Source organism: Blennius ocellaris (genome assembly GCF_963422515.1).
Source record: "Blennius ocellaris genome assembly, chromosome: 5".
Lineage (NCBI taxonomy): Eukaryota > Metazoa > Chordata > Actinopteri > Blenniiformes > Blenniidae > Blennius > Blennius ocellaris.
The window spans coordinates 2,318,954-2,345,105 of record NC_137654.1 but is presented as its reverse complement, the minus strand read 5'-3'; the positions used below and the strand labels follow the sequence as shown (position 1 = coordinate 2,345,105).

Below are 26,152 nucleotides of genomic sequence, written 5' to 3'. Positions count from 1 at the left end.
TGTTCTGTACCACCCTACATGTCTTTTGTTCTGTACCACCCTGTATGTCTTGTGTTCTGTACCACCCTACATGTCTTGTGTTCTGTACCACCCTACATGTCTTTTGTTCTGTACCACCCTGTCTTGTGTTCTGTACCACCCTACATGTCTTGTGTTCTGTACCACCCTACATGTCTTGTGTTCTGTACCACCCTGTATGTCTTATGTTCTGTACCACCCTGTATGTCTTGTGTTCTGTACCACCCTACATGTCTTGTGTTCTGTACCACCCTGTATGTCTTGTGTTCTGTACCACCCTACATGTCTTGTGTTCTGTACCACCCTACATGTCTTTTGTTCTGTACCACCCTACATGTCTTGTGTTCTGTACCACCCTACATGTCTTTTGTTCTGTACCACCCTGTATGTCTTGTGTTCTGTACCACCCTACATGTCTTGTGTTCTGTACCACCCTACATGTCTTTTGTTCTGTACCACCCTGTATGTCTTGTGTTCTGTACCACCCTACATGTCTTTTGTTCTGTACCACCCTACATGTCTTTTGTTCTGTACCACCCTACATGTCTTTTGTTCTGTACCACCCTACATGTCTCGTGTTCTGTACCACCCTACATGTCTTTTGTTCTGTACCACCCTACATGACTTTTGTTCTGTACCACCCTGTATGTCTTGTGTTCTGTACCACCCTGTATGTCTTGTGTTCTGTACCACCCTGTATGTCTTGTGTTCTGTACCACCCTACATGTCTTGTGTTCTGGACCACCCTGTATGTCTTGTGTTCTGTACCACCCTACATGTCTTTTGTTCTGTACCACCCTACATGTCTTGTGTTCTGTACCAACCTGTATATCTTGTGTTCTGTACCACCCTGTATGTCTTGTGTTCTGTACCACCCTACATGTCTTGTGTTCTGTACCACCCTACATGTCTTGTGTTCTGTACCACCCTACATGTCTTTTGTTCTGTACCACCCTGTATGTCTTGTGTTCTGTACCACCCTACATGTCTTGTGTTCTGTACCACCCTGTATGTATTGTGTTCTGTACCACCCTACATGTCTTGTGTTCTGTACCACCCTACATGTCTTTTTTTCTGTACCACCCTGTATGTCTTGTGTTCTGTACCACCCTACATGTCTTGTGTTCTGTACCACCCTACATGTCTTTTGTTCTGTACCACCCTGTATGTCTTGTGTTCTGTACTTGGATTCACGTATCTCGTAATTCACGTATCTCGTAATTCACGTATCTCGTGATTCACGTATCTCGTGATTCACGTATCTCGTGATTCACGTATCTCGTGATTCACGTATCTCGTGATTCACGTATCTCGTAATTCACGTATCTCGTAATTCACGTATCTTGTAAATCACGTATCTTGAAATTCACGTATCATGTAAATCACGTATCTTGTAATTCACGTATCTCGTAATTCACGTATGTCGTAATTCACGTATCTCGTAATTCACGTATCTCGTGATTCACGTATCTTGTAATTCACGTATCTTGTGATTCACGTATCTCGTAATTCACGTATCTTGTGATTCACGTATCTCGTAATTCACGTATCTTGTGATTCACGTATCTCGTAATTCACGTATCTTGTGAATCACGTATCTTGTGATTCACGTATCTCGTAATTCACGTATCTTGTGATTCACGTATCTCGTAATTCACGTATCTTGTGATTCACGTATCTTGTGATTCACGTATCTCGTAATTCACGTATCTTGTGAATCACGTATCTTGTGATTCACGTATCTCGTAATTCACGTATCTTGTGATTCACGTATCTCGTAATTCACGTATCTCGTAATTCACGTATCTCATAATTCACGTATCTTGTGATTCACGTATCTCGTGATTCACGTATCTCGTAATTTACGTATTTTGTAATTCACGTATCTCGTGATTCACGTATCTTGTAAATCACGTATCTTGTAATTCACGTATCTCATGATTCACGTATCTTGTAATTCACGTATCTCGTGATTCACGTATCTCGTAATTCACATATCTCGTAATTCACGTATCTTATAAATCACGTATCTTGTGATTCACGTATCTCGTAATTCACGTATCTTGAAATTCACGTATCATGTAAATCACGTAACTTGTAATTCACGTATCTCGTAATTCACGTATCTCGTAATTCACGTATCTCATAATTCACGTATCTTGTGATTCACGTATCTCATGATTCACGTATCTCGTAATTTACGTATTTTGTAATTCACGTATCTCGTGATTCACGTATCTCGTGATTCACGTATCTTGTAATTCACGTATCTTGTAAATCACGTATCTCATGATTCACGTATCTCGTAATTTACGTATTTTGTAATTCACGTATCTCGTAATTCACGTATCTCGTGATTCACGTATCTTGTAATTCACGTATCTTGTAATTCACGTATCTTGTAAATCACGTATCTTGTGATTCACGTATCTCGTGATTCACGTATCTCGTAGTTCACGTATCTCGTAATTCACGTATCTCGTGATTCACGTATCTCGTGATTCACGTATCTCGTGATTCACGTATCTGGTAAATCACGTATCTTGAAATTCACGTATCATGTAAATCACGTATCTTGTAATTCACGTATCTCGTAATTCACGTATGTCGTAATTCACGTATCTCGTAATTCACGTATCTCGTGATTCACGTATCTTGTAATTCACGTATCTTGTGATTCACGTATCTCGTGATTCACGTATCTTGTGATTCACGTATCTCGTAATTCACGTATCTCGTGATTCACGTATCTCGTAATTCACGTATCTTGTGATTCACGTATCTCGTAATTCACGTATCTCGTGATTCACGTATCTTGTAATTCACGTATCTCGTGATTCGCGTATCTTGTGATTCACGTATCTTGTGATTCACGTATCTCGTAATTCACGTATCTCGTAATTCACGTATCTCGTGATTCATGTATCTCGTGATTCACGTATCTCGTAATTCACGTATCTCGTGATTCACGTATCTCGTGATTCACGTATCTCGTAATTCACGTATCTCATAATTCACGTATCTTGTGATTCACGTATCTTGTAATTCACGTATCTCGTGATTCACGTATCTCGTAATTCACGTATCTTGTGATTCACGTATCTTGTGATTCACGTATCTTGTGATTCACGTATCTCGTAATTCACGTATCTCATAATTCACGTATCTCGTGATTCACGTATCTTGTGATTCACGTATCTCGTAATTCACGTATCTCATAATTCACGTATCTCGTGATTCACGTATCTCGTAATTCACGTATCTTGTGATTCACGTATCTCGTAATTCACGTATCTCGTAATTCACGTATCTTGTAATTCACGTATCTTGTGATTCACGTATCTTGTGATTCACGTATCTCATAATTCACGTATCTTGTGATTCACGTATCTTGTAATTCACGTATCTCGTGATCCACGTATCTTGTAATTCACGTATCTTGTGATTCACGTATCTTGTAATTCACGTATCTCGTGATTCACGTATCTTGTAATTCACGTATCTTGTGATTCACGTATCTCGTAATTCACGTATCTTGTGATTCACGTATCTTGTAATTCACGTATCTTGTGATTCACGTATCTTGTAATTCACGTATCTCGTGATTCACGTATCTTGTAATTCACGTATCTTGTGATTCACGTATCTCATAATTCACGTATCTTGTGATTCACGTATCTTGTAATTCACGTATCTCGTGATTCACGTATCTTGTAATTCACGTATCTTGTGATTCACGTATCTTGTAATTCACGTATCTTGTGATTCACGTATCTTGTGATTCACGTATCTCATAATTCACGTATCTTGTAATTCACGTATCTTGTAATTCACGTATCTCGTGATTCACGTATCTTGTAATTCACGTATCTTGTGATTCACGTATCTCGTAATTCACGTATCTTGTGATTCACGTATCTTGTAATTCACGTATCTTGTGATTCACGTATCTTGTAATTCACGTATCTTGTGATTCACGTATCTTGTGATTCACGTATCTCGTAATTCACGTATCTTGTGATTCACGTATCTCGTAATTCACGTATCTTGTGATTCACGTATCTTGTAATTCACGTATCTTGTGATTCACGTATCTCGTAATTCACGTATCTTGTGATTCACGTATCTCATAATTCACGTATCTTGTGATTCACGTATCTCGTAATTCACGTATCTTGTGATTCACGTATCTCGTAATTCACGTATCTTGTAATTCACGTATCTTGTGATTCACGTATCTCGTAATTCACGTATCTTGTAATTCACGTATCTTGTGATTCACGTATCTCGTAATTCACGTATCTTGTGATTCACGTATCTCGTAATTCACGTATCTTGTGATTCACGTATCTCGTGATTCGTCCAGTCAGAGAGCGACTGTCTTCTTGGTTCCGCCCCACACAGCGTGTCGGACGTTGAGGGTTCTTGCGTTCCCACGACCAGCGTGGCGACGTTCTGCTGGTCTGAGTGAAGGTGGTCACACCAGCACGTCCTGTGGGTTAACCTTTATTTTAGAGCAACTGAAAGTCTAATCCATACAGAGCCATCATCAACACAGAGACATTACAAAATAAATAGTCACCATCACTTTGTTCATCATCACCAAATAGCTAATATGTATAGCTCAATTTTCCCAGTGTATTGCAATGTACTCAAAATAGTTTGCAGAAATAAAATAAAACTCATATAAACAAAAGCACCAGAAAAAAATCTTTAGAAAATTATTTAAAAACTTTCCATTACAAAATATTTGCACTTAAAAAGATCCCAGTATTTTAAATAAATAATAAGATATATAAAACAATTCATAGTTGATATCTTAAAATATTTCCTCTGTGGTCAACAATGCAGAGGAAATGATTTCCTTCTCTTGGTTCCCGTTTAAAATCTTCTCAGGTAGCTTTTCCAAATAAATAGAAATAAATAATGAATAATAAATAGTCAACAGAAAATAATACAACAGACGTGAGTAAATAAGTTCATAAACCAACATCTTCAAAAGACTTAAGTAGTTACACAGCAATAGTAAGAATGAATCTACAAACTAGTCCTGGAGGTGCAACATCACAATGTTCATATAGAATACTATCAACATTATTGGGTGAAGATGATTGGAAATGTTCTCTAACTAAGAATGTGCTCATCCAGGATGTCTACTGCACCGTGGTTCTGCAGGAGCAGGTTCCTGCTCACCCTCTCACACCCTGCTCACCCTCTCACCCTGCTCACCCTCTCACACCCTGGGAAACATGCAAACAGGAAACAAATGCAAAGAACAGAGGACAAAGTTCAAATGAGAAGATGTTCTTACACACAGTATCTAAAGGGTTCACACAGAACCATCACTCCTCCTCCTCCTGGTTCTCCTCCTGCTCCTCCTCCTCCTGGTTCTCCTCCTGGTTCTCCTCCTCCTCCGTCACACCTCGATGCCCTTCACGGCCTGGTTGATGGACTCCAGCAGAGCGCGGTTCTCTGGGTTCTGGTAGCAGTCTTTATTGGTAAACATGTGGGTCAGCGTGTCCAGGTAGCTGTCCAGGTTCTGCTCTGAGAGCGGCTCCTGCTACACACACACACACACACACACACACACACACACACACACACACACACACACACACACACACACACACACACACACACACACACACACACACACACACACACACACACACACACACACACACACATTATTTCAAGTAATTTTCTTTGAACTTTGTTCACACAATCAGTTTAGAGAGTAAAGCAGTGTGAACACCTCCCCCAGACCGGACCAGAGATCTGATCTCTCTGGTCCTGGACCGACCTCAGGGTCTGGGCGAGTTGGACCACCAGGGGGCGTCAGAACCACATGAACCAGCTCCTCACTGTCACCAGGAGTGACGCCGATACAGTGACAGCATTACTGCCGCCACCTCTGTTAGACCCAGACATACGTAAACTCCTCCACCTGGGGACGGTGGCTCCACCCCTCCTGGGGATGGTGGCTCCACCCCTCCTGGGGACGGTGGCTCCACCCCTCCTGGGGACGGAGGCTCCACCCCTCCTGAAGATGGTGTGAGATGGACTCAGCTCTGGAGGTGCTGATCTGGATCCCAGCCGTATGACGATGTAAGGCTGGAGGTCATATGAAACTGCTGGGAGGACAAGGTCATGGGCAAAGAGCAGAGACGCCCCCCTCCTGGCCTTGGTGGCCCTCAACACCCTGTCCAGGAAAATACCAACAGAACAACATACAACTTTGGTGGAATCCCTGAACAAGTCCGTCTTAATGCTGAGCAGTGGAAGTACCAAGACCAGATCCCCCACAGCAGAGGCTCCAGGCTCCATAGTCTCTAAGCTTCTCCCTCAAGACCTGTCAGGAGACATAGTCCTTCCCCAGGTCTACAAAACCCATGTAGACTGCATTAGTGAACTCCCCTCTAGAATCTGTGAAAGGTGAAGAGCTGGATGCTCTTTTATTAATGCTGCTGAAGCACGAAAGGTTCTGAAGACGCTACGCCACTTCCCACGCAAAACATTCACTTTGTGGGAAAATGTTTCTTTGGTGAGACGTGACTGCCGAATCAGCAGCTCTATGTTCATATGTCAGGCTTTCATCTTCAAAGGATAGACAAGCTTTCACCTTCAACGGATAGAGTGTTGGACAGAACTGACTGATGATCACCTGAGACAAGATGTGTAACAATCAAGTATAGAAGCACAGTGACGCCGTGAGGAACGCTGCAGTGTGGACGTTCTGGAAGCTCTGCTGCTGCAGACAGACCACCTGCTCCTCCACCCTCCTCCTCCTCCTCCCCCACCCTCCTTCTCCTCCTCCCCCACCCTCCTTCTCCTCCACCTCCTCCCCCACCCTCCTCCACCACCTCCTCCTCCTCCTCCTCCACCTCCTCGCCCACCCTCCTCCTCCTCCACCCTCCTCCTCCTCCACCTCCTCCCCCCACCCTCCTCCACCACCTCCTCCTCCTCTACCTCCTCGCCCACCCTCCTCCTCCCCCACCCTCCTCCACCACCTCCTCCTCCTCCTCCTCCTCCACCTCCTCGCCCACCCTCCTCCTCCTCCACCCTCCTCCTCCTCCACCTCCTCCCCCACCCTCCTCCACCACCTCCTCCTCCTCCTCCTCCTCGCCCACCCTCCTCCTCCTCCACCCCCACCCTCCTCCTCCTCCACCTCCTCCTCCACCACCTTCTCCACCTCCTCCCCCACCCTCCTCCTCCTCCACCCTCCTCCTCCTCCACCTCCTCCCCCACCCTCCTCCTCCTCCACCCTCCTCCTCCTCCTCCTCCTCCCTCCTCCTCCTTTTTTCTCTCCAGCCACTTCAAAAAAACCTCCACCCACAAGTCAGTCTGAACACGTCTCAACACAGGCTTCAGGGCTGCAGTTCACCTGCCATGCCTGTAGGGGCGCTGTGACTCACTAAACACCACAAACACACAGAAGAAGACAGAGTGCGTAGAACTTTAGAAGAAGATTCTTTCTCATAGACCTCTATAGGTTGTAGTTCTATAGGTCTATGGCCCTGCTCCTCTTACTGCTAGATCAGTAGCTTCTAGTTCTATAGGTCTATGGCCCTGCTCCTCTTACTGCTAGATCAGTAGCTTCTAGTTCTATAGGTCTATGGCCCTGCTCCTCTTACTGCTAGATTAGTAGCTTCTAGTTCTATAGGTCTATGGCCCTGCTCCTCTTACTGCTAGATTAGTAGCTTCTAGTTCTATAGGTCTATGGCCCTGCTCCTCTTACTGCTAGATCAGTAGCTTCTAGTTCTATAGGTCTATGGCCCTGCTCCTCTTACTGCTAGATTAGTAGCTTCTAGTTCTATAGGTCTATGGCCCTGCTCCTCCTGCTGCTAGCGTCACTAGCTTCTAGTTCTATAGGTCTATGGCCCTGCTCCTCTTACTGCTAGATCAGTAGCTTCTAGTTCTATAGGTCTATGACCCTGCTCCTCTTACTGCTAGATTAGTAGCTTCTAGTTCTATAGGTCTATGGCCCTGCTCCTCTTACTGCTAGATCAGTAGCTTCTAGTTCTATAGGTCTATGGCCCTGCTCCTCTTACTGCTAGATCAGTAGCTTCTAGTTCTATAGGTCTATGACCCTGCTCCTCTTACTGCTAGATTAGTAGCTTCTAGTTCTATAGGTCTATGGCCCTGCTCCTCTTACTGCTAGATCAGTAGCTTCTAGTTCTATAGGTCTATGGCCCTGCTCCTCTTACTGCTAGATTAGTAGCTTCTAGTTCTATAGGTCTATGGCCCTGCTCCTCCTGCTGCTAGCGTCACTAGCTTCTAGTTCTATAGGTCTATGGCCCTGCTCCTCTTACTGCTAGATCAGTAGCTTCTAGTTCTATAGGTCTATGGCCCTGCTCCTCCTGCTGCTAGCGTCACTAGCTTCTAGTTCTATAGGTCTATGGCCCTGCTCCTCTTACTGCTAGATCAGTAGCTTCTAGTTCTATAGGTCTATGGCCCTGCTCCTCTTACTGCTAGATCAGTAGGTTCTAGTTCTATAGGTCTATGGCCCTGCTCCTCTTACTGCTAGATCAGTAGCTTCTAGTTCTATAGGTCTATGGCCCTGCTCCTCTTACTGCTAGATTAGTAGCTTCTAGTTCTATAGGTCTATGGCCCTGCTCCTCTTACTGCTAGATCAGTAGCTTCTAGTTCTATAGGTCTATGGCCCTGCTCCTCTTACTGCTAGATTAGTAGCTTCTAGTTCTATAGGTCTATGGCCCTGCTCCTCCTGCTGCTAGCGTCACTAGCTTCTAGTTCTATAGGTCTATGGCCCTGCTCCTCTTACTGCTAGATCAGTAGCTTCTAGTTCTATAGGTCTATGGCCCTGCTCCTCCTGCTGCTAGCGTCACTAGCTTCTAGTTCTATAGGTCTATGGCCCTGCTCCTCTTACTGCTAGATCAGTAGCTTCTAGTTCTATAGGTCTATGGCCCTGCTCCTCTTACTGCTAGATCAGTAGGTTCTAGTTCTATAGGTCTATGGCCCTGCTCCTCTTACTGCTAGATCAGTAGCTTCTAGTTCTATAGGTCTATGGCCCCGCTCCTCTTACTGCTAGATCAGTAGCTTCTAGTTCTATAGGTCTATGGCCCTGCTCCTCTTACTGCTAGATCAGTAGCTTCTAGTTCTATAGGTCTATGGCCCTGCTCCTCTTACTGCTAGATCATTGGCTTCTAGTTCTATAGGTCTATGGCCCTGCTCCTCTTGCTGCTGGATTAGTAGCTTCTAGTTCTATAGGTCTATGGCCCCGCTCCTCTTACTGCTAGATCATAGCTTCTAGTTCTATAGGTCTATGGCCCCGCTCCTCCTGCTGCTAGATCATAGCTTCTAGTTCTATAGGTCTATGGTTTTGCACCCTCCTATTTCTATGAAGGACTGTCATCATATCGACGTTTGTGGAACGTCCTGCCGGGGAACCTCAGGGCTGCACAGTCCACTGAGGTTGTTAAAAAACTGATTTTTATATGTGTATGTTTTTATATATTTATGTACATATGCAGATATGTATTTTACCAATCTATTGATCTACTTTTATCTCATGATGTAATTTACTACTTTTATTAGGTTCTTAACTGACTCTTTCATCTCCAGTGGTTCCTCTAGGGGGCGCTACACTGGTGGAGGCCTGGTTCCCTGCTGGAGGTACCGTCCCCTGGGTGTCCTGCCCCGGGACCTGGCTGGTCCCCCCTGAGGGGGGGTCTGTGGGGCGGCGCCCCCTGTGGTTAGAGGCTGTACACCTCCAGTGTGGACGGTCCAAAATGTGTCCCTTTCCTCACCTTAGTCCTCGGTGTCCTCCATGTCTTCATATCACCTTAGTCCTCAGTGTCCTCCATGTCTTCATATCACCTTAGTCCTCAGTGTCCTCCATGTCTTCATATCACCTTAGTCCTCGGTGTCCTCCATGTCTTCATATCACCTTAGTCCTCAGTGTCCTCCATGTCTTCATATCACCTTAGTCCTCAGTGTCCTCCATGTCTTCATATCACCTTAGTCCTCAGTGTCCTCCATGTCTTCATATCACCTTAGTCCTCGGTGTCCTCCATGTCTTCATATCACCTTAGTCCTCGGTGTCCTCCATGTCTTCATATCACCTTAGTCCTCAGTGTCCTCCATGTCTTCATATCACCTTAGTCCTCAGTGTCCTCCATGTCTTCATATCACCTTAGTCCTCAGTGTCCTCCATGTCTTCATATCACCTTAGTCCTCAGTGTCCTCCATGTCTTCACGTCACCTTAGTCCTCGGTGTCCTCCATGTCTTCATATCACCTTAGTCCTCGGTGTCCTCCATGTCTTCATATCACCTTAGTCCTCAGTGTCCTCCATGTCTTCATATCACCTTCGTCCTCAGTGTCCTCCATGTCTTCATATCACCAGGCATGTCTTCATCATGTGTGTGTCTGCATGTGTGTGTTCATTTGTTTTTTAATGATGTATTTTATCTTTGCACTATTTTTAAATCATGTCAAGCACTTTGTATTACTTTGTTGTACAAAGAAGTACTGTATCAATAAAGTTGAGAAATGAGAAAAAACTTCGACACAATTCATTGATGACATGATTCAAGTCACGGAGCTCCCGTTCTATAAATCATGTGTTTTGAGATGGCAAATGCGTTTAAATATTTCCACCGTTGACTTTGTCCATTGTCTTCAACACGTCCACGTCCTGGTCCGGCCCCCTGGCGCACTGCGCCTGCTGCCCGTGGTCGTGGACAACATGACAAGATGAATTCAACACCACTTGACGGAGCGTTTCACCAGGCAACCATCGTACCCATCACGTCATGTGACTCCCGACCTGGGACCTTAATGCTACTTTTCATACGAGATAACACAACAGTATGGTGAACTGAGGAATGTTCAGGAGATCCTTCAAATGTTCCTTGAATGATATCCTCATTTGAGATTGGAGATCAGAGACTCATGTCCTCAATGTCTCCTGGGACATGGGAGGAATTCTCATGGAAGTGGGCGCAGCGGCCACTCCCCTCAGGCCGGCTGTTTTGCTTTTGCCGTGTTCTGTGCTGCGAGGTTTCTACTGGGACACCTCTATATTTCTATTGTATCCAGCTCTATTTGGATTCGGCTGGTTTTAATCCACTTCTGTTTTTATGGTCTTTTTAATCCACTCATTTTATGTTTGATTCGTGTCTGTCCTGCTTTATGCCCTGTTGCCTTCACTGTCAGTCTGTCCAGTGATCAGCTGACATCACCTGGCCACCAGGCGGCGCTGCTCCCTCCAGTGTGCAGCAGGCTAAGTTTTACTTTGGCTGCGTCCCAATTCTCCCCCTTAGCCCTTCATCTTACCCCTCCCCCTTTGAAATGCACGTTCAGAGAGTCTGAGGGGTGTCCCATTTCACTATTGTTCAGAGGTGGAGGGGTGAGGGGAAGGGCTATTCACCCCTCTAAACGAAGCGTTTACAGATGCACACTTTAAACAGAGGGGTAGGAGGACATGGCGCTGAAGGACTCGCATTTCACATCTATACACTTCTAAAGTTATATAAACCTGTTGTGTTTTATACTAGTAAGATTCACATATATACGCTTCTAAAGTATATAAACCTGTTGTGTTTTATACTAGTAAGATTCACATCTATATGCTTCTAAAGTATATAAACCTGTTGTGTTTTATACTAGTAAGATTCACATCTATACGCTTCTAAAGTATATAAACCTGTTGTGTTTTATACTAGTAAGATTCACATCTATACGCTTCTAAAGTATATAAACCTGTTGTGTTTTATACTAGTAAGATTCACATATATACGCTTCTAAAGTATATAAACCTGTTGTGTTTTATACTAGTAAGATTCACATCTATACGCTTCTAAAGTTATATAAATCTGTTGTGTTTTATACTAGCAAGATTCACATCTATACGCTTCTAAAGTTATATAAACCTGTTGTGTTTTATACTAGCAAGATTCACATCTATACGCTTCTAAAGTTATATAAACCTGTTGTGTTTTATACTAGTAAGATTCACATCTATACGCTTCTAAAGTTATATAAACCTGTTGTGTTTTATACTAGCAAGATTCACATCTATACGCTTCTAAAGTTATATAAACCTGTTGTGTTTCATAACTGTGAGACGGAGCGAGAGGGGCGGGGCTGAGCAGAGGGAGGGGGGGGGCTGAGCAGAGGGAGAGGGGTGGGGCTGAGCAGAGGGAGAGGGGCCGGGGTGAGCAGAGGGGGAGGGGTGTCCCAAATCTAAGGGCTGAAACTGCCTTTGCCCTCATTTTGGAGGTGGAGGGCTAAGGGGTAGGCGGAGGGCTAAGGGGTAGAAGGAGGGCTAAAGGGTAGGCGGAGGGCTAATGGGTAGGCGGAGGGCTAAGGGGGAGGCGGAGGGCTAAGGGGGAGGCGGAGGGCTAAAGGGTTGGCGGAGGGCTAAGGGGGAGGCGGAGGGCTAAAGGGTTGGCGGAGGGCTAAGGGGGAGGCGGAGGGCTAAAGGGTTGGCGGAGGGCTAAGGGGGAGGCGGAGGGCTAAGGGGGAGGCGGAGGGCTAAAGGGTAGGCGGAGGGCTAAGGGGTAGGCGGAGGGCTAAAGGGTTGGCGGAGGGCTAAGGGGGAGGCGGAGGGCTAAAGGGTTGGCGGAGGGCTAAGGGGTAGGCGGAGGGCTAAGGGGGAGGCGGAGGGCTAAAGGGTTGGCGGAGGGCTAAGGGGGAGGCGGAGGGCTAAGGGGGAGGCGGAGGGCTAAAGGGTAGGCGGAGGGCTAAGGGGTAGGCGGAGGGCTAAAGGGTTGGCGGAGGGCTAAGGGGTAGGCGGAGGGCTAAAGGGTTGGCGGAGGGCTAAGGGGTAGGCGGAGGGCTAAAGGGTTGGCGGAGGGCTAAGGGGGAGGCGGAGGGCTAAAGGGTTGGCGGAGGGCTAAGGGGGAGGCGGAGGGCTAAAGGGTTGGCGGAGGGCTAAGGGGGAGGCGGAGGGCTAAAGGGTTGGCGGAGGGCTAAGGGGTAGGCGGAGGGCTAAAGGGTTGGCGGAGGGCTAAGGGGGAGGCGGAGGGCTAAGGGGGAGGCGGAGGGCTAAAGGGTTGGCGGAGGGCTAAGGGGGAGGCGGAGGGCTAAAGGGTTGGCGGAGGGCTAAGGGGGAGGCGGAGGGCTAAGGGGGAGGCGGAGGGCTAAAGGGTTGGCGGAGGGCTAAGGGGGAGGCGGAGGGCTAAGGGGTAGGCGGAGGGCTAAAGGGTTGGCGGAGGGCTAAGGGGGAGGCGGAGGGCTAAAGGGGAGGCGGAGGGCTAAGGGGGAGGCGGAGGGCTAAAGGGGAGGCGGAGGGCTAAGTGGGAGGCGTGAGTAAAAAAAAATCAGAATTGGGAGGCATTTGTCTGCAATGTGAATGAGGGCTAACTGTCATTTCAAGTCAACCATTTTTTTCAAGATATAAACAATATAAATATACCACAATGTCCAGACTATCGAGTGCAACTACCTGAATATGACCCAATAAAAGCAGCAAGTGTCCTCATTGTAACGGGCGTGAATTTCACTGCAGGATTGCAGGGATGTCTTTTTGTCTTTTTAAGAAAAAAATATATTTCAAACATGGCTTCTATGGCGGGACAGATTATTTATCTGTTGATAAATCATTTGATCAGGTATTTGCTGATTGTGATTCTGAGGAGGACGATTGTTCAGCCACGGAACTCAGCAGGTCGGAGTTACATGATGCACCTGAACGCATCACCCAGGGCAGGAAAAGTTTACACAGAAATCGCAGAACGACCAATCTGAAGCATTTAGTGTGAGTGCCTTTTGGTTACCAGTAATTCAACCAGACCAATCAAAACAGTTCCATTGGTCTGATGTGACGATTCTGAACGTTTTGGCAGCCTGTTGACCTGTAAAAATCCATAAACTATAAATGACATAATTAATCATTGCTGCCAGGTTCAAAGCGATTGTGGCGGCTTACAGTCAGAAATTACGGTAGAATATTTCAATATTTTGTGTGGTGATTTTGGCCAAATGAAACCGAGTTCCTGACACACTGTGAACAGCTTGATCTGAAGCCTGTCTTCATATCAAGTTTCATCTCATCTCATTAACTACTAATTAAAAACAAACAAACATCATTTTGATCAGAAGTTTCAGAAACTGTTGATATTTGAAATAATCTTTGACTGTGAAAGTCAGATTTTTCAGGAGTCTTGTTATAGGAGCTAAATATGAATTTCTCATGAGTTTTTTCTTTTCAAGTTCAGGCTCCATATTGCTGTGGCCCACGTGAAGCGCTTGACATGTCTGCAGACTCACCATGGTGGGCAGGCGGATGTTGGTCAAGCTGCGGATCAGAGCCTGACTCAGGCCCGACAGCTCCACGAACAAGGCCTCGTTCTTCTCCTCAATCTGCTTATTCTCCTCCTCCATGCTCTTCAGGTTCTTCTCCATGGAAGAGATCTGGAGCAAAACCAAAGGGCTCCATGTGAGGACGGAGAGAAGAGCAGATGTGCCACCTCTGTGTTGGACTGGAGCCAAACGTTGGAGGCGTTGGGTCAGCTGACCTGAGTGTGAAGGTTCATCATGTCTGCTTCCATCTCACAGTTCGACTCATTCAGCTCGCTGATCTCCTTGTTCAGCTGCTGGATCTCTTCATCGTTGTCCAGGACTGAGTGACACAACAAACACAGTCAAACAGAGCTTGAGCTGCAGAAGACACAACATGAGGACCGTCTGTCCAAACGTATCAGACACTTCAACAGAACATGACCTTGTGACATTCATTCTAAAATCTGTGTTCTGCGTTGAATTGATCAAATAAGCAGTGTTTAGCAATCTTTGTTGTATCAGCACTATTAGCAGTGCTAGCAGCGTGTGCTACGTTAGCAGCGTGCGCTACATTAGCAGCGTGAGTTGTTTTTGCACAATATTGGTGAATTAAATGTCATATTTTCTTCTTAATTGTCTGAAAGCTGAAAGCTTAACTGTCTACTGTTCATGAGCTGCAAAGATTAATTTACTCCTATTGACTCCAGTTTCCTCCTCAGAACAATTGAACTTGTGCATATCATTGTCTTTGGTAAGATAGAACTTCAGAAATTGACTTCCAATGAATGAACAAAAGTCCCAACACGGCATAAAAGAAACCCTATAAATCAAACCCATAAACAGCCAAACGTATCACTGGGTTTCAGTAAAAGACGGGTTGCCTATCCTTGCACTGTGTATTGTGTAATTATTGTGTAGTAGTTCCAAAAAACAGTCCCTCACTGTGACTTCCTGGTTCATCAACTCACTGAGTGCTGGCCTTGTTCTGTGCCTGCTCTGTTCTTCTTTCCTATTTTCTTTCTCAGCAACTCATATAATAATACTAGAGATGCACTGATACCACTTTTTACACCAAAATGAGTAGTATATGAGTATTTGCATTTGAGTACTGACTGATATAGAGTACTGAGGCCAGTAAACACATTAATTTGTTTCCATAGATCTTATTTCAACATTCCTACAGTGAGATGTTGTGACATTCAAAGTGTGTTCTTTTATGGCGCTGTAAGAAAACACAAAAAAAACTTTTGTTACCAGTGTGTGTGTGTGTGTGTGTGTGTGTGTGTGTGTGTGTGTGTGTGTGTGTGTGTGTGTGTGTGTGTGTGTGTGTGTGTGTGTGTGTGTGCTTTAAGCAGCTGTGCTCCTCACTGGCCGCCGCCTTTTGCAGTGAAGTGCCGTAAACTTTTGTAAAGTGGTATCGGGTGTCGTGGTATCGGCGGCAGTTTTATGAGTATGAGTACAAGTACTCATGTCTGGTATCGATACTGGTATCGGTGCATCCCTAAGTAATACACTTTTAAAGACTAAATACAGTACATAATGTGATTTTCGCAGTGACATACTAGTAATCTAACGCGCTACTATTTCCAAACCAGTACTCAGATTAAAGATACTTCTATTGTAGCGTCCAGCAGGACGAGCCTTTTGTCTGTAAAGCCGCTTTATTATTAAACAGAACCGGCCACTTCTCCGTTCTCCTCCAAACTCACACACACACACACACACACACACACACACACACACACACACACACACACACACACACACACACACACACACACACACACACACACACACAAACACACACAAACACACACACACACACACAAACACACTCCTCCACCCTCAGCCAATCACTGGTCAACTCGCTCTAACGGTGCGTTCAGGTAACACAAGAATTGGAACCAAGAAATGTCAACACTATCCATCCATCCATCCATCCATCCATCCATCCATCCATCCATCCATCCATCCATCCATCCATCCATCCATCCGCCTGTCAGATGGATGGATCAATGTTAACGCACGTACACTAAAAATGCTTATCAGCGGCACATGAAACACAATTGCAGGTTAGCTTGAGGCTAATCCAGCAGCGCTGCCCAGACAAAAGCTCTGTTAGGGTTCTATTCCACTGTGCTGCACAGCACCGTCAGTGGGGTCATGCTCCGCTGCAAGTGAGCTTCAGGTTTGCAGCCACGGGGAACTGCACGGCTGGATGGGGAAGAAGTTGGCTTGCAGCTGTGTGCAGGTGCAGGCGCCGCCTTGTGCCTTGCCTGCAGGTCTGTGGAGAGCGTTGCAGCTGGGGAGGCGGCTTCGCGTCTGGCTCCCAGGATCCAAAAAGAAAGGAAAAGAGAAAAAGGACAGTCCAAGTGGTGTGTCCTGCTCGCCAGCAGGCGGAACCTTGGTTTGGTTCTGAGGTCCACTCTGTGCTCTCTTGGTCTCCCGGTGAGACAGAGACGTCCGTCCTGCTCGGGAGTCGGGGTGAGAAGCAGGGGACAGTTGGTTGGGAGGCAGTTTGACCAAGTGGGAATTTCCGACACCTGTGGTGTCCGGGTCAGGTTCCACCAATCAGTGGTTGGAAGGAAGGAGCCCTGCATTCGCTTCACAGCTTCTACTGGTTCCCAACCTGGTTTGTGGCCCTCAAGACGGCTGTCCTCCCCCCATGCTGTTTTATTACCTTTCTATTGTTCCTGCAGTTTCTCCTCTTGGGGGAGAACCTGCTGCATGAATTTGAAGCATGGACTCACCGTGCCCAACATCCCCCCTTTCTTCTGAAGAGTGGGATGCTGGTCGCAGTCTTTGGAGCAAACCTGGACATATAGTCCATATGGTCCCTGGAGTCCATGTGAACGACCGAATGTCCTGGGAAACATCATGTCCACAACAGTCCAACAGTTCATACAGTTCATGTGTGAGGCTAATGTCTGGGCAGACAGAGAGACCAGTCTGGGAAGACTTCTAACTTCTTTTCTAAGTACCTACAACCAAAACACTCATTTCGTACAGTTTGCCAAACATGAATGAAAATGAAGTACCAGAGTTGAGAAAAGGAAAGGTAAAGGGGGACAGCTGGATAGAGAAGAGTTATTAGGCTCCTCCCACACCTCCCAGAGGATAGGGATTAGCTCGCAACATGCTCATGGACCAGTTTACAAAAGCGGAGGTACCGGATGCTGGGAATCGAGTCTGATCTGTAAAATGTGGACGTGGTTGCACCTGGCGTGTGCAACGACATCGGCGATGGTTCACCAGTGTCCCAGAGCCACCAGCCGTCTGGGGGGTCTTGGTGCACCAGCTCCGCTAGGAGTGAGATCGAAGGGTGGTGTGTGGAGGTGTGTGTTCCCTTCCAGCCCAACTTTCACTACAGAGACTTCAAACTCTACAAATTATTTCTGTTAATAACGGTTAAGTTCTGAAGAAATCACCACTCTTGGCTCTGTGGATTCACAGAGGTTAAAATAGCACTGCCGAGACTGGTCTGTGACCCGACTTATGTGCGGGTTCCGCACGAAGATCGTGTGATAATTGCAGAAAACCTCAATGAATGCATCTCCTAATTTCTGGTGTGGTAAAGAGCTAGCCTTAGCAGAGTGTTGCTCAGACTGGAAACCTGAATAAGGTTCTTCTGGTACAGACGTGGTCTGTTTATCTGAAGTGTCTGGGCACCATCTGTGCTCGGTTTTGTTCCATGGAGAACCTGTTTGAGGTTAACATGGTGAGCGCTGGTGATGGTTTTGGTTGTGGGAATGAGGAGAGCGGTGTCATGCGTGTCGTCACTGGTGGGGACGACCGCAGGTTGTCAGTGAGAGGCACCATCAGTTCAAGACTGTGGAATGAACTGTCATTAACATCTCTAAAGGTGGAAATGTGGTCACTTTAATCTGACCGTGTGTCAGATTTTGGACCCGCGGACTGGTTGAACGATTGTTCGGCCCAACAAGAGATGTGTCACACATCGTCGGGTCGAGATCTAGATGGTGAGACGAGGAGGCATGTGAACCAGGGACCTTGGTTAAGGTCTGAAGTGACTACTGAAAGTGAGCGGTGGCTCGGAACTTTAAGCAGGCCGGTGTCGGTGGCAGATCTCTCTGACCAGCGTGACAAAGATGCCTCCGGAACCGAGGTTCCATCCATGTGTGCACCCCCCACGGTGTGGTGGGCGTGCAAAGAAGAACTCATGTATAAACTATAACTCCCGTCCTTCAGTGACAAGAGTAAAGAGTGGGGTGCTTGAACTGGGTCTCGGCTCGTCACCTGGAGCAGTTGTTGGCTGTCAGGGAGCCTTGAAGTGGATCAGCTGGAGTCGGACTTTGGAAGAGACCCCAGTATTGGTAGGGGACCTCTAGACTGGCTGGTAGCGACTCTGCTGTTGAAAGCTTGGTGGCCTGGTTCAGGGCCAAGGGGAGTCGGGCTGGTGACTTGGGGCCAAAGGCGCCATTGGTTGCAGTCCATCAGCACGGCCAGTCGGTTTAAGAGGTCCTGACCAATAAGAAGGTCCTCTGTGTTCAGGTCAGTGACATAGATGGGATGTGTCACCGACATGTCCTGGAAAGTTATGTCGACCCAGACACGTTTAGTGATGGGAGACACGTCCTGAGTGAAGCTTCTGATGGTTATGCTACACTCTTCCACCTGAAGTGGCTTTCCTAGGGCACGCATGGTTCTAGCAACCTGCGTGAAGGTGGCTGAACACATGAGGGTGATTTCTGACCCAGTATCAAGCAGGGCGAGGGTGTCTACACCCCCTACCATCACTGAAGTGTATACACGGTTGGCATTGCCATTGCGTACAAGATCACCCAAGAATGTCAAAGGGGGCCCCTCTGTTGGTTCTGGGGGCCTGTTTGACCTCCTGGATCTCCTCCTCCTCCTCCTGACAAAGCAAACTTTGTGTGCGGAGGGGAGAGGCATCCGGCCAAGTCATCCGGTCAGGGACCGGGAGTCCAGTTCCTCGGGGGAAGCCGGGTCCCTTCTGACCAGGCGGGTTCAGGTCCTGCATCACCTCCTTGATGCAGGTCTTAATCCACTGTGGGACGTCTTGGGACGCCAGTGGTTTTGAGTCTGACCTCAGCCTCGGCTGTTAGACTTACCTCTCCATTGGGAGCGGTGAGGTCTTGTTCTGCCTGATTGCTTACCCCTGTGCAGTTGTCCACCTCCTGGTTGAGGGACTCCATGTAAACATGGACGCTCCTGGACGGCATCTTCAGCTTCAGATTCTCTCGTGACGAAGGATGAGGCAGGTCGAGGAGGCAGCGTTCAACCTCTACAGGTAGTCCTCTATACTCACCTCCGGGTTGTTCAGGTTGAACTGCTCTATGTCCTCTGCAAGGGACTCAAGTTGGCGGGTCCGAAGACCACATTCCCTTGGGGGACCGGAATGGTCCGAGTCATCTGAGCTGGACCCCCCTGGTTCTCTCCGGCAGGTCCAAGAGGGTCTCCAGTGAGTGGAGATCCAAAGCTGATAGCACGGTGAGGTGCTGGACAATAAGTCTTTTCATTCTCCTGAAGAGGAGTGAAAGAGCTGTGAGAGCACATTGAGGTGCGGCTAAGCACCGATGGATGTGTGTCAGAGCACACCGGGACCCTGCGGTCCTTAAAGTGAAAAGCTGGGGGGACTGGGTGTCGGTTCAGTGGGATGCAGTCAACTCCCACAACACTGGGCAGGTGTCTTGTGCCACGCCCCCCTGGCTGTGTGTCAAGCCCCCCCCTCGCCATGGCTGCGGGGAAGCTTGATGCAGTCTGTCCCCCTGACGGGACAGCTCCAAGTCTACACTCACCTGTGGTGGTCGGTCCACCTGACTGGACCACCTCAGGATTGTAGAGACCTGGAGGAGGCGGTCCACCTGATGGGACCACCTCAGGATTGTAGAGACCTGGAGGAGGCTGTCCACCTGACTGGACCACCTCAGGATTGTAGAGACCTGGAGGAGGCGGTCCACCTGACTGGACCACCTCAGGATTGTAGAGACCTGGAGGAGGCTGTCCACCTGACTGGACAGCTTCAAGAATGCGCATAACTGGGGTAATTTGTCCATCTGACTGGACATTTTCCAGACTGCGGAGATGTGCTGGTCTCTGCTGAGAGCTGCACCAGGTTTTACCCCAATGTGGTTTGGCTCATTGTGCTGAGAGCCATAACCTGACTCATCGTCTGATGAATCATCAGATGATGTGTCTGCTTTAACTTCGTTCTCAGAAGTTCGGGTTAGTAACCCAATAGGTTCCGTATAAGGAGCCTGATGGTCCCTGACCTGGATCTCCTGTCGCAGGCGGGAGTTCTCCAGCTTCAGCTGGGCATGGTTAATCCTCAGCTGTGAACTGTAAAGTTGCAGCTGGGAGAGCTGCTCTTGAGCTTCCAGAGCTTGCAGCTCGGCCTTGCGCTGGTAGAGCAGTGCAATGTGGCCTAACACATCTGGAATGGTGAGCTCTACCTGACCAACCGGGTTCCTCACATAGCTTAACAGCTGCCTGATCTCTGCTTCACAGGTCTCTAAGCTGTAGCTGTTGAGGTTTCTTCTCTCCTGTGTGGAGAGGCATAGGAGACCAGCGACCACAGTCTGCAGGGCTGGGTCATGTGACTCCCGAGGAGTCTCTGCTCCGAGCACGCAGTGTCTCTGACTCCTCATGGTAGGAGTCACGCGAAAGCTGTGTTTTGAAAAGTGCCAAAATGTTGTTAATGCACAGGTGATGGTTACACCTGTAGCTTACAACTCTAAAGGTTGCTGCTGATGCACAGGTGAGAGCTGAACCTGTGACTTACACTCCTGTAGTCGATGCTAGTTGCGCTAACTGTAACCTCTCAAGTTACCAAAGGGACGACGATTTATTAACTTTAAGTAATTACTCAATTACTTCAGGAGTTGTTAATGAGTGAATGACAGTTTACTTACATTAATAATTTTAACTTTTCATAAATTACTTCCAGTGATCTATTACTTTCAGTAATCTATTACTTACAGTAATTTTTAATGCTTATAACCAACCATACATCCCAACATTATTATCAAAAATAATTTATTAATGAGAACTTATTAATTTGATTAAATTGGTTCTTTATCAAATAATAATAAAATTGCGGCGCCACCAGCTAAACTGGAAATAGCTAATATTGTGGCAGGATGAAGGAGGAGTCAGAGCTGAAGGTAGGAACACGTCTTTATTTAGCAGCCGCCAAAACTCAACTAAGAACAGTACAGCAACAGCCCAGGAGCGGGAGCGCTAAAACCACACCTCTTTCCCATCATCCTGCTGGGTGAGAGGCCTGAGTCCTAGTGGACGCCACACAGCCCCCCCCCCCCCCCTCCACCCCCGTGCTCCCTGCTCACCCACATCCAGCACGAAAACCTTAGGACCCCTCTCCAGGACCCTGAAGGGGCCATCATACGGGGGTTGTAAGGGCGAGCGGTGAGCGTCATGTTGCACGAAAACAAAACGGGCCAAATTGAGCTCCGCCGGAACAAACGACGGTGGAAAACAGTGGTGAACAGGGCCCGGAGCCGAAAAACTGCTGGAGGATAATGGACCGACGTCTGACCGGGGTCGCGGTGCAGAACTCACCGGCAAAAATTCCCCAGGAACACGGAGCGGCTGACAAAGCACGAGCTCGGCAGGCGACACATTTAGATCCTCCTTAGGAGCCGAAGCACCCCCAGCATCACCCAAGGCAAACGGTCCACCCAGTTACCATCAGACAGTGCGGCACGCAGCGCTGCTTTAAGGGAGCGGTGAAAACGCTCACACAAGCCATTAGCCTGAGGGTGATATGCAGTGGTACGATGTACCTGCACACCCAGAGACACCGCCATCACAGACCAAAGCTCTGACACAAACTGGGGGCCCCTGTCGGAGGTAATATCTGACGGGGTACCGAAACGCGAGACCCAAGCAGAAAGCAACGTGGGCGCTACATCTGCGGAAGTGGTGGAGGACAGAGGAACCGCCTCTGGCCACCTGGTGGTTCCATCCACCATCGTAAGCAGGAGGGTAAAACCCTGCGAAGGAGGCAGAGGACCCACCAAATCCACATGCACGTGGTCAAAACGTCTGGCCGGAATGGGAAGCGGTTCCAGGGGTGACTTAGTGTGCTGGTGGACCTTAGCACGCTGACACGCGACACACGCAGCTGCCCACTCTTTAACATCGCGGCAAAGGCCCGGCCACACAAACTTCTCCCCGACCAATTTCACCGACGCCCCCCTGGATGAGAAAGGGAACGAATAGAATCGAAAACGCGGCGGCGCCAAGAAACTGGAACTACGGGGCGGGGCCGACCTGTAGAGACATCGCAGAGGAGAGACAGACCACCTTCCTCCAAAACCGCATTCTCCAGCCTGAGGCCCGTACTCGCAGACTGGAGGGTCAAAAGGTCTGAGTCATCGGATTGGTCGGCAGCCACAGCAGAAAAATCCTCCCCCAGATGCACGGGACACAGATGCACACGAGACGGACAATCAGCGACACAATCCGCCTTACCAGCCACATGTCGAATATCGGTCGTAAACTCGGAGATGGATAACAAATGGCGCTGCTGGCGAGCAGACCACGGCTCCGTCACCTTAGACATCGCAAAGGTCAACGGTTTGTGATCCACATAAGCTGTGAATGAACGACCCTCCAAAAGGAAAAGGAAATGACGAGTTGCCAGATATAACGCCAACAACTCACGGTCGAAAACACTATACTTGCGTTGGCTATCTCGTAACTTGCGGCTGAAAAATGCAAGAGGCTGCCAAACTCCATCCACCTGCTGTTCCACCACAGCCCCCACCGCTATATCAGACACGTCAGTCGTTAGAGAGATGGGTGCTGAAGGTGCTGGCTGGGCTAAAAGAGCTGCATCAGCAAGAGCAGTCTTGGTATTCTCAAAGGCCTGGACACGATCTGGTGTCCAGTCAACTGGATCGGAGCCTTTCTTCACACGCAAAGCCCCATAAAGTGGCTGCAGAAGGTGGCGGCACGCGGAAGAAAACAGTTGTAGAAATTAATCATGCCCAAAAACTCCTGCAGGCTACTCCTGGATGGGGGAAATCTGTCACCGCCTGCACCTTAGAAGGCAACGGAATGGCACCCTGAGCTGAAATCCCATGACCCAAAAAGTCAATCACAGGCAGACCAAACTGGCACTTGGCAGGATTGACAATAAGGCCGTGTTCCTCAAGGCGCTGAAAAACTGGCTTTAGGTGTGACAAATGCTCCTCAACTGAAGAACTCGCCACCAAGATGTCGTCCAGGTAAACAAATACGAAAGCGAGGTCGAGCAGCACCGAGTCCATCAACCTCTGAAAAGTCTGTGCTGCCCCTTTAAGGCCAAAAGGCATGCGCAGGAACTCAAAAAGCCTGAACGGGGTGATCACTGCAGTCTGAGGCACATCACCTGCACACAGGAACCTGGTGAGAACCGCCACCAGGTCCACTTTAGAAAACACAGACGTGCCAAACGCACAGAAAAGTCTTGAATATGGTGAACGGGATAGCGATCGTACACCGTGATATTGTTAAGGCGGCGAAAATCTCCACATGGCCGCATGACCCGTCTGCCTTCGGCACCGTGTGAAGCGGCGAGGCCCACGGGCTGTTAGAACGCCTCACGATGCCCAAACGCTCCATATTGGCAAACTCCTCTTTAGCTATAGCTAGCTTCTCCGGGTCTAGGCGACGTGCACGCGCAAAAACCGGCGGGCCCGTGGTAGCAATGAAATGCTCAGTCTGGCGCTGCATCGCGTCCGCGCTGCCTTTGGGCAGAAGGTGCGGTGCGGGGACGGACCGGGGACGGACCGGGGACGGACCGGGGACGGACCGGGGACGCAATGCCAAGACAGACCCAGGCTCAGCTCCTGAATCCTGGTGCGACGCACCGGCTTGGCTCTGTGCCAGCCGGGGGCGAGTCATCGGAGAGTTCACTCTCTAAGAACCAACACGGAAGTTGCAGCTGCAGCTCTGTGGCTGCAAATAATTAAAGTTAACTAAACAACTCGTGCACAGTGGAGGATGTAAAGAACAACAACAACAACAACAACAGAGCATTCATAAGATCCAGTTCTGCCACCAGGCTGAGATTATTGTTGTAATGTCACATTTCTGCGGAGCTCTAAGCCCCGCCTACTTTCTAACCTACTTTCTGCAGTGCAAAGGATCCAGATGTGGCTCTGGGTACACTCTACCGCAACGCTTTCCCTGCACGTTTTGTGCAGTGGAAACAAGTACGTTTTTTAAGAAGTAAGTAGTAATCAGTAATCTGATTAGTTTTTTAAGGTAACTGTGGCAACACTGGCCTTTCATGGTGTTACTTGTGTACATAACTGTCTCACATGGATTGCTGTGTTGTAAGATGGCATATTTTTTGAAAAGGAAACATTTTATTTTGAAAAGGCCTCAGACATGCCGGTCCATCGCAGGACAATCCAGGTGTACTTCTGTGAGCTGGCTTACTGTCCAAGGTGAGGATGTATTATTTCTAATTTGCTCCCTGCCCTAAAATCTTTTTTAAACAATTATTAATAGACGTAGTTACCACTTGAAGAGTCTCAGCATTAACGAACACAAGTGTTATAAGTATGTCGTTAAGAACGTAGAGATCAGCTGGTTGACCTCTTATTTCATTACAGTAAAGGAATTGTGTAGAAGGCTGGAGAGCGAAGGAAGATCCTTGAATCTGTAGGGGGCGCTCACGTCAAAGAGATTGGCATGAAATGTTCAAAATAAAAGATATTTTGCTGAACTGAACAGGTGAAATGTGTACAGTTTATAGCATAGATCAATGCTATGTGTACTTTTGCATGTCAATGTCTCTCTGTGTGACTGTCGGGAGGTGGGAGTCATTATCAAGCTAATTCATGTTATGTGTGTTTGGCTTCTATTTGAATTGAATGTTATTGTTTCAAATCAATTTAAATGTGCCTCCAGCAGCGGCAGTTGGAGTTGTGGAAGGGTTGTGGCGTCTCACCGTCGCTGGCTCTGAACTTGGCCGCCATGTACTCGTCTCCGGGAAGTTTGCCTCTCTTCTTGTTGGCTGATGCTCTGGGACAACCTGACAGGCTGAGACAGGCAGCAGCTCACATTACAAGCTCACAGTACCCTGCTACATGAAGCTGTACAGAGGACAAGTACATGCTTCATTTCAGGGCTGTCAAACACATTTCATCTCAGGGGTCCAACTTTAAAGTTTAAACTTAAAGTCAATTTAAAAAATTGCAACTGAATATGACTTCCATCTCAACATAAAGCCAATTTCAATGAAAGCTTCTGGTGCTGATGTCTCAAAAATCTGTTCTATAGCTGTTGCATTCTGGGTGTTTTTACAAACTCCCCCTGACAGTGAGGCTCTGAGGCTAGCTGCTAGCTGCATAGCGTCCAGGACAGTGAGGCTCTGAGGCTAGCTGCTAGCTGCATAGCCTCCAGGACAGTGAGGCTCTGAGGCTAGCTGCTAGCTGCATAGCCTCCAGGACAGCGAGGCTCTGAGGCTAGCTGCTAGCTGCATAGCGTCCAGGACAGCGAGGCTCTGAGGCTAGCTGCTAGCTGCATAGCCTCCAGGACAGCGAGGCTCTGAGGCTAGCTGCTAGCTGCATAGCCTCCAGGACAGCGAGGCTCTGAGGCTAGCTGCATAGCCTCCAGGACAGCGAGGCTCTGAGGCTAGCTGCTAGCTGCATAGCCTCCAGGACAGCGAGGCTCTGAGGCTAGCTGCTAGCTGCATAGCCTCCAGGACAGCGAGGCCTCAGCTCGGGTCTTAGAATCCAGTTCTGTACGCGACTCCCAAAAAATGTGATTAAAAAAAAATGCTTTCTTTGAATTTCTCCTAATTCTTTTGGTGGTTTGGTGGACTGGATGATTAGACCAAGATCCTCAGAGGTTTTCTCCCCGAGTCCTGATTTAGTCTGAATTCTACAGAT

The 26,152-nt window shown here is 47.8% G+C and overlaps 1 protein-coding gene across 1 annotated transcript in view; it reads right to left on the bottom strand.

The window, feature by feature from the left end:
- Window positions 1–5,434: 5,434 nt before the first annotated feature.
- The window catches only part of LOC308130131 (myelin transcription factor 1-like), a gene marked incomplete at both ends in the record, with an annotated part of 49,540 nt that continues 28,822 nt past the window's right edge, over window positions 5,435–26,152 (bottom strand). The window contains 4 exons of the mRNA XM_080496331.1: window positions 5,435–5,578; window positions 14,253–14,396; window positions 14,501–14,604; window positions 25,210–25,301. Of these exons, the coding sequence (XP_080352457.1) occupies window positions 5,435–5,578; window positions 14,253–14,396; window positions 14,501–14,604; window positions 25,210–25,301 (484 nt within the window). The remainder of the gene's footprint in view (window positions 5,579–14,252; window positions 14,397–14,500; window positions 14,605–25,209; window positions 25,302–26,152) is intronic.